Below are 12,655 nucleotides of genomic sequence, written 5' to 3'. Positions count from 1 at the left end.
TCTGGCTGCCACATCTCTCTTGCTTCCATTAATGAGGACCATTTCCAAAGACTTTTTTGTCTTTGTGACATTGACTTTTTCTTTTCTTTTCTTTTTTTTGCAGAGTTTCATGGTTTTATTAACACAAATACAATGCACACACGAGCTGTCATCTATTCGTTTTCTTCACTGTGCAGCCTGGCATTGGGATTGGTGATTCTGATGGCCAGCTGGGCTGCTTTCTCCACGATGGCTTTGTGGTTCTTGGAGGAGACGTTGTGAGCAATCTCAGCACAGTACGATTTGTTGCACATCACCAGCACTTCAAGCCCCTTGACATTGTGGACCAGGAACTTCTGGAAGACACTGGGCAGCATGTGCTTCATTTTCTTATTGCTCCCATGACCAATGTTGGGCATCAAGATCTGGCCCTTGAATCTTCTGCGCACCCTATTGTCAATGCCTCTGGGTTTCCGCCAGTTACGCTTAATTTTGACATATCGGTCTGACTGGTGCCAAATGAACTTCTTGGTCCTCTTTTTGATGATCTTGGGCTTCGCAAGGGGTCTGAGGGCAGCCATGATGCCAAGTAGATGGCTGCCACCTCCGTAGGGAGCGCCGAGGAAGAGCATGACATTGACTTTTTCAAAGAATACACCCCTGCCTTTTAAAAATACCATTTAAAATAGTTTAACTCAAAATGGATCAAAAATCTAAAGGTAAGAGCTATAACTGTAAAAATGTTAGGGGAGAACAGGGAAGATTCATGACATCGGATTTGGCAAAAATTTCTCAGATATGACACCAAAAGCACAGGCAGCAAAAGCCAACAATGGATAAATTGGACTACATCAAAATTAAAACCTTATGAACCTCAAAGGACAAAGTGCACAGAGTGAAAAGGTAGCGCACAAATGGAAGAAATATCTGCAGGTCATACCTCTGATCAGGAGTTAATATCCAGAATATACAGAGAACTCCCATAACCCAACAACAACCAGGCAACCCGAGTAAAACATGGGCAATGGGCCTGAATAGGCATTTCTCCAAAGAAGATGTATAAATGACCCAGAAGCACATGAAAAGACACTCAACATCACTAGTCATCAGGGAAATGCAAATCAAAACTACAAGGAGATAGCACCTCATACCCATGAGGATGGCTGCTACCAAAATAACAGAAAACTACAAGTGTTGGTAAGGATGCATAGGATTTGGAATCCTTGTGCACTGCTGGTGGGAATGCAAAATAGTGCAGCTGCCATGGAAAGCACTATGGAGGTTCCTCAAAAAATTAAAAATAGAACTATCATATGAGCTAGCAATCCCACTTCTGGGGATATACCCAAAAGAACTGAAAGCGGGGTCCAGAAGAGATATTTGTACACCCATGTTCATAGCAGCATTACTCACAATAGCCAAAAGGTGGAAACAACCCAAGTGTTCATCAATGGGTGAATGGAAAAACAAAATGTGGTATATGCATAAAATGGAACATTATTCAGCCTTAAAAAAGGAAATTTTGACACACGTTAAGACATGGATGGACGTTAAGAATATTATGCTCAGTGAAATAAGCCAATTACAAAAGGACAAACACTGTATGTTTCCACTCTTGAGATACTTAGGTGGTCAGATTCATAGAGACAGAGGTAGAGTGGTGGTTGCCAGGGGCTGGGGGAGGAGGATGGGGCGTCAGTGTTAATGGGGACAGAACTTCAGTTTGGGAAGATAGGACACTTCTGGGGATGATGGCAGTGATGGTTGCAATGTGAACAATGTGAATGTACTTAACGCCATTGAATTCTATGCTGAAAAGTGGTTAAAATGGTAAATTCTATGAATCCGTATTTTACTAAAATTAAAAAAAGTTCACATTATTTAGACATCATTTTGGGGTTCTCTGATCTTTCCTCATCACTAGGACCAGGTCCTCAGTGGGACTGCTACATAGAGCAAGTTGTGTCCTTCTCGTGGGATTCTCTCTGGAGGCCCATCAGTCCAGCTGCCCCTCTGGGTTTTGTTTCTGAGCTTGTTAATTCTTTGGTCCCTTTGGCAGAACATTCCAGCATACAATAATGAAAGAGAACGCCACTTAAAATATTGGCAGGCCTTTTTCTTTAGCTTGTAGTTCTCCTGTGAAATGGTAGAGAAGAATGAGGTGAAGGAGAAAGTTGCATGTAACTTCAACATGCAGACCATGAATAAAGCCAAACAAGGCAGAATCTGAGCCATCATTTTGTGACCTGTGTCACACTCTCAGCCCTAAGCTCTGTCCCCATCTGCTGAGGCGTAAGCTCTTTCTCCACAAAAAGGGCTCTAAAAGAGTAAGTTATTTAACCAAAAAGATGCTTCACTTCAAGGGAAAACTATCTAGGATTCATTTCTTTTAAAATAATTTTCATTTTAATGACAGATTGACTTACATATAACAGCCACATGCAAAAACTTATGAAATGGTCCTTGGATTTACATTGATAAATGAAAAACACTAAGATTCTACAACAAAATGGAATCTGAGGATTTTGTCATGGTGGTTATTTTGTCAACAGTGAGAGAAGAACTTATAAGGATATGAAGATAAAATGTGAACGAGGGGCTGGCCCCGTGGCTGAGTGGTTAAGTTCATACGCTCTGCTGTGGTGGCCCAGGGTTTCACCAGTTTGGATCCTGGGCACAGACATGGCACTGCTCATCAAGCCATGCTGAGGTGGCGTCCCACATGCCACAACTGGAGGGATCCACAACTAAGAATATACAACTATGTACCAGCGGGCTTTGGGGAGAGAAAGGAAAAAAATAAAATCTTAAAAAAACAACCCAAAAGACAACAAAAAAAAAACGTGAATGAGCAGGCCAGTCTGGAAGGAAGGCAGCTTTCACAGACCTGTGTTTTTCATGATCCTAACTCCTCGTGACACTATTGGCCATATAATTAAAAATGCAATATGCTGGTGCACAAAAGATGACCTGGTGGACCCTTTCTTTTCCTGCAGGCTGAGTTCCGACCACGCAGACCTCAGGCTCTCCTGTGCCTCCGCATCATGCACTAGAGGATTCCTTTAGCTCAACCCATGCTTCTCCATCTTAAACTGCACCACAACACCATCCTGTCCCACCTCCTGCAAATGATCTCAACCTGCGGGCTGCGATGGGAGGTGCACCCCGCCTAAAAGCTGGCAGGAACCGCACACCCAACACGTGTCCAGGAAGGCTCTGGTCAGTCCGGCCACAGAAGTGCATATCTCACAATGAGGAATCAAGAGGCTAGTTACACACTTTGTCTAGAAAGAGGAATTCTAATATGTATGAGGCAGCAATCACAGTGGGAGATGCCCCCAGGGAACAAGCCTCATGTGAATCAAAGCCCTCTAGCGTCAGAGAACACAAGGGACCAGTAACAATAATGACTGGGAGAACTGATGTCTGATTTTGGAACAGGGTGGCCAGATTTAGCAGATAAAAATACAGGATGCCTGGTTCAATGTGAATTTCAGATAAACAACAAAGAATTTTTAAGTATATCTCATGCATATTTGGGACATACTTATACTAAAAAAATTATTCCTCATTTATCTGAAATCCAAATTTAACTGGCTGTGCTGTATTTTATCTGCAACCTTAATTAGGAGGATTTGATGGGGGTCTTTTGGATAAACGTTAATGAAGAAACTGGTATAACAGAAACTATCTGGTCAATATGTTATTTTTTACTTTTATTTATTTAAAGATCAAACTGAATTTGATCTTTACTGAAAAAGAGAGAACAATTTCTCAGAAGAACCCAATATATTCCAGCAAATAAGGAACATTTAATCAAAACTCATCAAATTTCTGAATTGTAGAAGGGATTAAAAAATATCACCGCATCATTCAAAACCAGGCTGGGAAGGGGAGGATGAAGCAAGACACTGGGAAAGAGCCATCAGTGTGTCGTCTCTACACACAGAGGAGAAAGGGCTCTAGGCAGGAGTGACCTGTGGGCGTGGATGAGGTCTGTGGGCTGAAAAGATGGACACCATGGGTGACCTTGAAGGCTTCAGTGCCCAGTGGGGACACAAGGCTTGAAACTTTGTGAGACATGGGAGGAGAGTAGGGCAACCCTCTGAAGGGGCTTTGTTATCAAGGGAGCAGAGATATGGGGTAGCTGGTGAGGAGGGTCAAAGAAGGGTTTCTTTGTTTCCGTTTTGTTTTTAGATGGCATTCATTACGTCATGTTTATATGCAGATGATGGCCAGTCTAGTGGTTAAGATTCAGGCTCACACCGGACGGCCTGGTTTTGTTTCTGGTCAGGGAACCACACCACCTGTCTGTCAGTGGTCATACTGTGACAGCTGCGTGTGGCTGTGATGCTGAAAGTTATACCACCAGTATTTCAAATGCCAGCAGGGTCCCCCATGTTGGACAGCTTTCAGCAGAGCTTCTAGACGAGACAGACGAGGAAGATGGACCTGACCACCCACTTGCGAAAAAACTGGCCATCACTAACAGTGGAGCACCGTCTGATAGAGCCCCAGAAGGCTGGCGAGGCTGCTGCCCATCAGAGCAGTGAGGCTGCCCCACGTACTTGGGGGACAGTCCTCTAAGGACCATATTATAGGGAATTAGAAGTTGATGGTAGAAAGATTCAGTGATAAGTACAAGTAATAATAATAATTAGTGCAAACTCCCCTGAAGGTCCTGCCTCAGGTCCACTAAGACAAGGGGCCACCATGAACCAACCAAAGATGAGATGGAGACTCAAGCACCCTCCCAGGGAATCCTTTCACATGCACCCACAAATACATGAATGACACACTCACACTCGTGCCAACGCAAACACTTGCACACACGTGCACCAGGAACTGATCAAGAGCAGGGCCCTGTTTTAGCTGCTTTGCCGTCATCTCATTCTCCTGCCCCCGCTGAGTAAATCACAAGTCCACAGATGAGCTTTCCTCCTACGCCCACGACTCTCTCGGGATCTTTATACTCCGCTAACCACTGAGCAGGAATTAATTCTCTATCCAGGTTTGTCTGAGACTTTAATGATGACTCCAGGTCAGAAGGAGCAAGGAAGCTAAGAAAGCTGTCCCTCCAGGCCTTCACGCTAACGTCGCACTCATAAGTTTTAACTCCTAAAACGATTTCTTTAAATGCAGAAGAAAATTTTTTTCTTTCCTAGGTCAAGTCTGGAAAATTCAAGAGCTTCAGGAATGATCAAATTAGAAGTCAATGACAGACTGTGAATTCATCTTAAATGAATACATTATAAAGAACGTTTTAAAAACTGACAGTCACTTCCAAACAGTCTCAGAACAATTTCATCATTTCCCCTGAGGGCATGTAGGAAGTAAATTTATTCTAAGGGCAGGAGAATAAGCACCTTCCTTGGCTGAGGCAGGAACGTTCTCCACGGAGGCCTGCTACAGCAGACAACCAAACCCAAACACTGTGGTTCTGAGGAAAAATGGGTATTAAACAGAGGGAGAAAATCAAGCAACACTCAAAACAATTTGGGAAACCTATTTGACCACAGGCCTCCACCAAGCCATTCCTCTCTGTCATCTGTCTGTCTCTCTCACACCAATGCGTGCACGCACACACACACACGGAGGCTCTCTTTCTCAGGGAAACTGCACACACCTACTGACAAGTTAACCTCAAGGTTAATTAAGTGATAACTGGGCAGGTGCCTTGGGGCTCCCCGGTGAATGTCCTAAAGCAACAGGGAGTCATTAATCCTGTGACTGACTCAACACAGCTGAAGTGAGAAGGACAACAGCCCCACGTTTTTAATGGACATAGTGACAAGAAAGAGACAAGTCAACGTTTTTAAAGGCTCTCCTGTTTTGCCGGCCTCTCAGCTGGGGCTTTCCTTCTGTCCCCTGGGTCGCTCTCTCTGGGGGAAGCACCTGGTGCCGTGGGACAGAAGAGGTGAGTTCTCTGTGGGGAAGACCATCACCTCCCTGAGGGAATGATAGCCCTCTGCCCAACTCACTCTCAGCATCAGCTTCCACCCCTGCTGGCACCTCATGGCACCTCTTATTTAGTCCTCATGGGTCCCCTGGGAGGCTGGTTTTACTGCACCCATTCTGAGCACAGGAAACCGAGGTCATGGAGCTTGTCCAAGGACAGAGGAGGAAGGAGATTTGAACCCTGATTGGTCAGACCCCAGAGCCTCTATGCCACATCAGCTGCAGCATAAGGTACATTTGACGTGTTCACCAAGGTCAGAAGTGATGCTGGAGACTTCAAGCTAGATATTTCCACCAGGGAATATTCAGAGAAGATGGTATTTGAGCTGGGCTTGAGCACGAGGATAATTTCAACAGATAGGAGAGAAGATGCAGAAACAGGAGAGGCACAGGGGCAAGGCTCACAGGGCGGGAAGAGCTTAGCTGGGTGTGGGCAGGAAGGTAAGGAGGAGAAACTAACAGGTAAGGCAAAGATGGAGGTTCCTTGAGGCTCTGTCACCTTCAGAGGGCAGCCCAGCAGGACAGAAGGGATGACGACCCAGCCCTGGGCAGGACCTCAGCCTGAGCAGCACCACAGCCAGCGACCCAGCCAGCCAGGTGAAAGGACCATGCCTCTAATGATGGTCCTGAACACAGAAAAAGGGAGAGCATCCAAGGGAAGAGGAGGCTCCCGGTTGGTGACTGGGAAGTTCTGGACAGGAACCATGTTGAAGGAATTGCCACATCATGTTCCAGGCAGGGTTCTGCTGTGCCTTTTGTAAGTCAAACGCTGAAGAAGATGAAGAGGAGGTAAGTCCAGTACAAACATTCCGGTGTCTGATGTGCTCCCCTCAGCTCCCAGGCACATCTGTCCTCTGACACAGGAGAGAGAACTGGGAATATGAGGTTCGAGTCTGGGAGAGCGCTCCTGGGGTGGAGGGGGGTGACCGAACCAGGGGGTCGACAAGGGTACAGACACGATTCTGAAGACTTTCTCTGAGTGGCTGGGATGGGGGGACGGAGGAAGGGGGGTGTCTGATGTGTCCTGATCACTCTGATGCTAATCAACATCACCATTAATTGGAAAGATCAATGATATTACCCATGGCTAGGTTTTTTTTTTTTTTTGCGAGGAGAATTGGTCCTGAGCTAACATCTGTTGTCAATCTTCCTCTTTTTTCTTTTTTTCTCCCCAAAGCCCCAGTACATAGTTGTATATCCTAGTTGTAAGTCCTTCTGGTTCTTCTTTGTGGGGTGCCACGTCAGCATGGCTTGATGAGTGGTGTGTAGGTTTGTGCCCAGGATCCGAACTGGTGAATCCCAGGCCACCAAAGCAGAGCACACGAACTTAACCACTGTGCCACAGGGCTGGCCCCCCAATGGCTATCTTTAATAACACATAACTGCACAGCAATTTCCAGGTCACAAAGCACTTTTACTTCCATTTTGGACAACCTAGTCAGGGAAAAGTATGTATTAGAGATTATTTTGCAGATTAGGACAAAGTGTGACTTAAAAGGATTATGAACTTGCCAAGGTCAAAGAATTAGTAAATCATCAAGAAACTTTTACTAGGACTCAGGCTTCTGGGCATTTTTTTTTTTTTTTGGAGGAAGATTAGCCCTGAGCTAACATCCACTGCCAACCTCCTCTTTTTGTTGAGGAAGATTGGCCCTGAGCTAATATCTGTGCCCACCTTCCTCTATTTTATGTGTGGGTGCCTACCACAGCATGGCTTGACAAACGGTGTGTAGATCTGTGCCCAGGACCTGAACTGGCAAACCCTGGGCCCTGCTGAAGCAGAGCACATGAACCCAACTGCTATGTCACCAGGTCAGCCCCTCTGGGCTCTTTCTTGAACAATGATATTGATCTCTTATTGAACCTTTATTACCATCATACACTGTACTGGTTCCAATTTCATTACACTTTTCCTAAATCATAGATTTTCTCGATAGGAAGATTTGCCACAGAGAAGACAGTGAAAAAGTAGGTCACAAACTTGTTAGAAATGAGTTCTTGAGATTTCTGTCCTTTTCCAGGAAAGAAAATCCCCAAGTCTCTGCTCTCCGCCATCTCTGACAGTCCAGGACATCCCCACTTGCCCACTCTCTGCCGTCCCCAACAAACTGGGACGTCCCCATGTCCCCACACTCTGCCATTCCCAATAGTCCAGTACACCCCCATGTCTCCACTCTCTGCCATCTCTGATAGTCCAGGACACTGGTAACACAAAATGAGATAAACTGTCCTGTTTCTTCATGTGTGTCAAGTGCAGGGCATAGACAGAACTGCATAAATGTTACTCAAACAGAGATTCTTTGATGAGCTATTGTTCCGTTTTTGAAGTTATAAAATTAACATTTTCAAATAACTTTTATAGGGTGTAAAGTAGATTTGTTTAAGCCCATAAGTTATACTTGGAACTACGTCTGCCCTTAGAACAAGTTACTTAACATCTTCGAACTAAGTTTTTGACTTCTGGAAATGTTCTCCATGGGACTTTGCTACTGTGCAGCTGGTGTGTTCTTGGTGGGCCAGCCATGCTCTCTGCCCTCAGCCTCCCAGGAGGGGCTCCCACCAGATGGGCTCTAACCTTCTGTGATTCTCTTTGAACAGTAGAGTCTAAAATGAGGGCTGCAGGGGCCAGGCAGACAACCTCCAAGTGAGAGAGGACTAGGTGTATGCAGGGTTTCTCAATCTCAGCACTATTGGCATTTTGGTCATTGTTGGGGGGGAGGGTGTCCTGTGCCCTGTCTGATGCTGAGCTGCATCCCTGGCCTCCAGCCCCGAGGCCAGTATTACTCCCAAATCATGCTAACCAGACATGGCCAGATGGCCGCTGGGGCACAAGTGCCATGTTGAACCTTCGTGTGCATGTAGATGGTATTCCCCAGGCTGGCAGGAGAGTGCATAGCCCACCTGGACCCCTCCTCAGCCTTCAGAACCCTGCCCCCCAACACATTCACACATGGATTCAGTGTCACTGAAGAAGACACTCAGGCCATCGGCTCAGCCGGGCCGGGGTTGGGTCTCTGCATTTTACTCCCCCTACTAGCTCTACAACCCTCTTGTTCCATTTGTCCACGCTTTGTAGGGCACAATGACACATGTCGGCAGGTAAGCGACTGAGAAAATGCAAAGTGAGTACCACAGTAACTGGCCATAGCAACACATTCATTGAGCATCTGCTAGTAATTTAGGAAAGGAGACACCTCGCTTTATTACTAGTCACATCCTATAAACAACAATGAAAGGGTGTCTCCATAGTTACTGAACAGGAGTAATCTATTCAATGGGGAAAGTCTATAGAAAAACAATAAAATTCTCTCCCACTTAGGCATTTTAATAGGTCCTCCTCATTGGGGCAGAAATCCCTCTAAAGGCTTCTCATCTTGCTTCCACCTCTGCCCCTTCTCTCCCCTGACACGAAATTACAAACACTCACCAATAATACCACTTTTCAATCTTGCTCAAGGAAGCTGCACAAAAAAGGCAACCTCACTATTATTTTAGTTTTTCATGGAAATGCCTTGACAAAATTTCAATTCATGTAAAGAAATGTGGGCAGAGTGTTGATATTTTACGAGGTGCAAAGTGTGCCTGACTAAAATGGCCAAGGAAAACAACCAGGTGCTTCTGGTCAGACTATTAGAAACAGCAACACACCGCTATGTCACAACAGTTTTCACTGCCTCTCAAAACACAGCCTTGATTGCTCTATTGGGCATGTTAACAAAACAGAAGGTGGAGAGATGCTACAGGTCCACCAACATGCCCAACTCCACACTTATTTGCAAGATAACCGCCTGGAGCAGATAAGCACGGCTCCTCCTTTGCTGGAGGGTACCTGTGTGCCCAGGAGCCCAGAGAACAGAACCACAAGTACCGTACCTGTCGTGTCTTAGAGCTCTCATGTCAACGTAGACAGTGGTGGGGTCAGGTCCCGAGGTCCCCTGCAAGCAAGGACACAGTGCGGTTAACCCATGTCTGCAGGGCAGGAATGCAGGTCTGTGCCTCCCACCAGCTGGTAAGCATTTCTTTGGTAAAAATATGAAACTAAACAAAAACTAAAAGCACTAAACCACCCTCTCCATGATTCTGGTTAACTTTCAATTTGATAACCTAAATCCCAACAGGAGCATCTTATTAGGATAATCCTGGACTTGCACATGGCTTGACTGTCAATCCCACTGATAAAAAGAAAAGAGGCATGCGACACGTCTTGCCAAATAAAAGAAGGCTGGAGCTGCTGCGACTACGTCTGGCTGGCAAAAGCAGGCTGTCAAGGATCAAGCATCATTTGCTGAGAAATTTTATTCTATCTATCCAAAAAGGTCTATTTTTAGACTCAAGATACTGAAGCAGAACATGTGACCTGAGCTGACAGATTGAGGAGGAAGAGAAAAAAGACAATTATCTTGTCCTTTTAGTCCTACTTGGCCTGGCTTCCGCTGGCCGAGGGAGGATGTCCTTGCTGTGACGCAGGTCACAGAGGCTTTGTGTGTGTCTCAGGTCAGAGGGCAGCACTTTGCGGTCTGAGCTATCTGACTATTTGTGTAACATGGGGGTCCAGAAATCTGATTTTGGCACCATAGATCTCTTCACAACATATGCTGAGTTGACTTCTGACCAGTGATCTCTGTCCATGTAAGAACAACATCATTAAAGCCACCTTACAAACCAAAATTCTGCATACATTTCTTGGGAAGGCAATGCAATACCTTGTGTAGGAAAAGATGGAACCTAAAAACAAATTTGCCAAAAAACAAGGGAGCCCCTCAGAATTTATTTGAAGAACTACACTAAAACTCTTCAGGAGAGAATCTTTATCTTGTACCAAAGGCATGTTTAAATGTAAGAAAAAGATAAAAATAAAGACACCTCATTAAAACATAATATCCTACTCAACAGCTCTGGTCATTGGTATCTCACCACCAAGACAGAGAAAGCACATGCAATCAGCCTCCAGGTGGGAGCTTATGCTATGTATAATGCAAAGAACATTCTTTCTAACCTACGACTTGCGTGGAGCTGTGTTACAGACCAGCGCTGAGTGGAGAAGTGGTTTGATGTGCTGAGTAATGCAAACACATAACCATAGAAGGCCAATTAAAAAATAAATCAGAAAACAGGTCACTAAAAGTGGAAAATGAAGTAAAACAAGATGACCCCAAACTGGCCAAGAAACCACTGATCATGTACAATGGAAGTCCAGCGTCTGTCATAAGTGTGAAACGTTTGAAGAGATCTGAGAAAGGACATTCCGCTGGCCCTCAGTCCTCTTGACCACAGGGTCTATAAACCCCTAGTCAATCTCTGCACTCAACTTCTAGTCTGTCCACTGCTGGAAGCTGTCAAGACAGAGGTAGTAGGGAGGCACCAGTGAGGATGAAGAGGAAAATCCCCTACCTGCTCGGCCAGCTTCCACAGCCTGTGGGGCTACAGCAGCAGGAGGTAGGGAACAGAAGAAAGGAGAAGACACCAGACCAAAAGAAACCAAAAATAAATGACACACAGACACATAAACAAAACAACCCAACAATTAAAAATGGGATGAAGAAAAGGAGGGGCAGGGAGGAGAATGCAAAAAGCAGGAAACAAAGTAAAAAGAAGATCAAAAACAATGTCAAATATGGAAATTGTTAAAATCAATCACTGTACCATTAAAGGCTAAAAAAATCTTAAAAAGATGTCAACATTTCCATAGAGCAACAGAAGAGAGTAATAGATGACCAGGCCTGGACACACAGACCTGAGCAATTATTTTAATATGTGAGGTCAATGGTATTACCGGATAGTTCAATTTTATGGTACTGTTTTTTAAAGTTTCTTTTCTGAGGGAATTGGGGAGTATGAATTTTATTGGCAAATCTATCAAGTGTTCCTCACTGAAGTAGCTCCAAGTCTCCTAGTATGATAAGGGAGGGGAGCCTGGAAGCTTCCACATCTAAAATCTGGGTGCCTGACCCTACTCATATACAAGATGAGACACAAGAAAGGGGCCAAAGTACGTCCGAAGCATGAAGGAGCCAAACATGGGGATCAAATATGGTCTAGCTCAGCATTCTGGTGAGGGATTTCCACTCTAGTGAGCATCCTATGTCAATCCTCACAGCTGCTGTCCCCAAAGACACTCCCTCCTGTTTTCGTCTCATCTCCCATGGTTCTGCTACCCACTTCCACCCCTGTTAAATTATCTACCTGGAATCGCAGAAAGACTCTAGAAAGCAACTCGGGCAAGCTCCCTTGATGCAACGTATTTTCCCTAGGTGGCTGAGGTATCTTGTCCAAATATTCCCAGAAATGTACAAAAAAAAATCTTATGGGCACCTGGAGTGATGCACAGCTGCTGTGTGCGTATGGCCTACTGCCAGCCCCACTCTCTACGATCACATTAGTAGGTGGACTCCAGAGATGACCAAGGCAGCAATAAAAAGAGAGTTCTTAACTGGGTTTCCTGGGGCTGCAATTTGGTAATAAACGAAACCAGACTGAAAAACTACCACCACTCAACTTGGAGGTGAGTCTATCAAAAAGCTAAGGTTCCAGATTGTAACGTTATTATTCCACCCTTGTCTCTGTTACTTCCTTTATGATGGTAATCATGGCTACTGCTTTCTCTCAGTATCTGTATCTTTAGAAAACTGAGGCAGGACTTGAAGAAAGGGAAGAATAGGCTTAGTAACAGTGTGTGCACTCTGAAGGCACACAGGACTTTTAATGGATCCATTCAAGC

The 12,655-nt window shown here is 45.0% G+C and overlaps 1 protein-coding gene and 1 pseudogene across 26 annotated transcripts in view; both read right to left on the bottom strand.

Moving 5' to 3' along the window:
- Positions 1-12,655, bottom strand: part of DIP2C (disco interacting protein 2 homolog C) — a 469,662-nt gene that overhangs the window by 23,743 nt on the left and 433,264 nt on the right. For 10 of the 26 annotated variants that reach the window (XM_023631967.2, XM_070254985.1, XM_070254986.1 and 7 more), the window contains 2 exons: positions 11,329-11,358; positions 9,811-9,872 (listed from right to left, as the gene is read on the bottom strand). In XM_023631967.2, coding sequence (XP_023487735.1) covers positions 9,811-9,872; positions 11,329-11,358 — 92 coding nt within the window. Of the gene's footprint in view, positions 1-75; positions 2,116-3,685; positions 7,372-9,810; positions 9,873-11,328; positions 11,359-12,655 lie in introns of those variants that run through there. The other 16 variants (XM_023631969.2, XM_023631970.2, XM_070254990.1 and 13 more) reach the window with 5 other exon arrangements.
- On the bottom strand, positions 76-659 carry LOC111771184 (large ribosomal subunit protein eL32 pseudogene; annotated as a pseudogene).

Source organism: Equus caballus, chromosome 29 (assembly GCF_041296265.1).
Source record: "Equus caballus isolate H_3958 breed thoroughbred chromosome 29, TB-T2T, whole genome shotgun sequence".
Lineage (NCBI taxonomy): Eukaryota > Metazoa > Chordata > Mammalia > Perissodactyla > Equidae > Equus > Equus caballus.
This window is presented reverse-complemented; position numbering and strand designations above follow the sequence as displayed.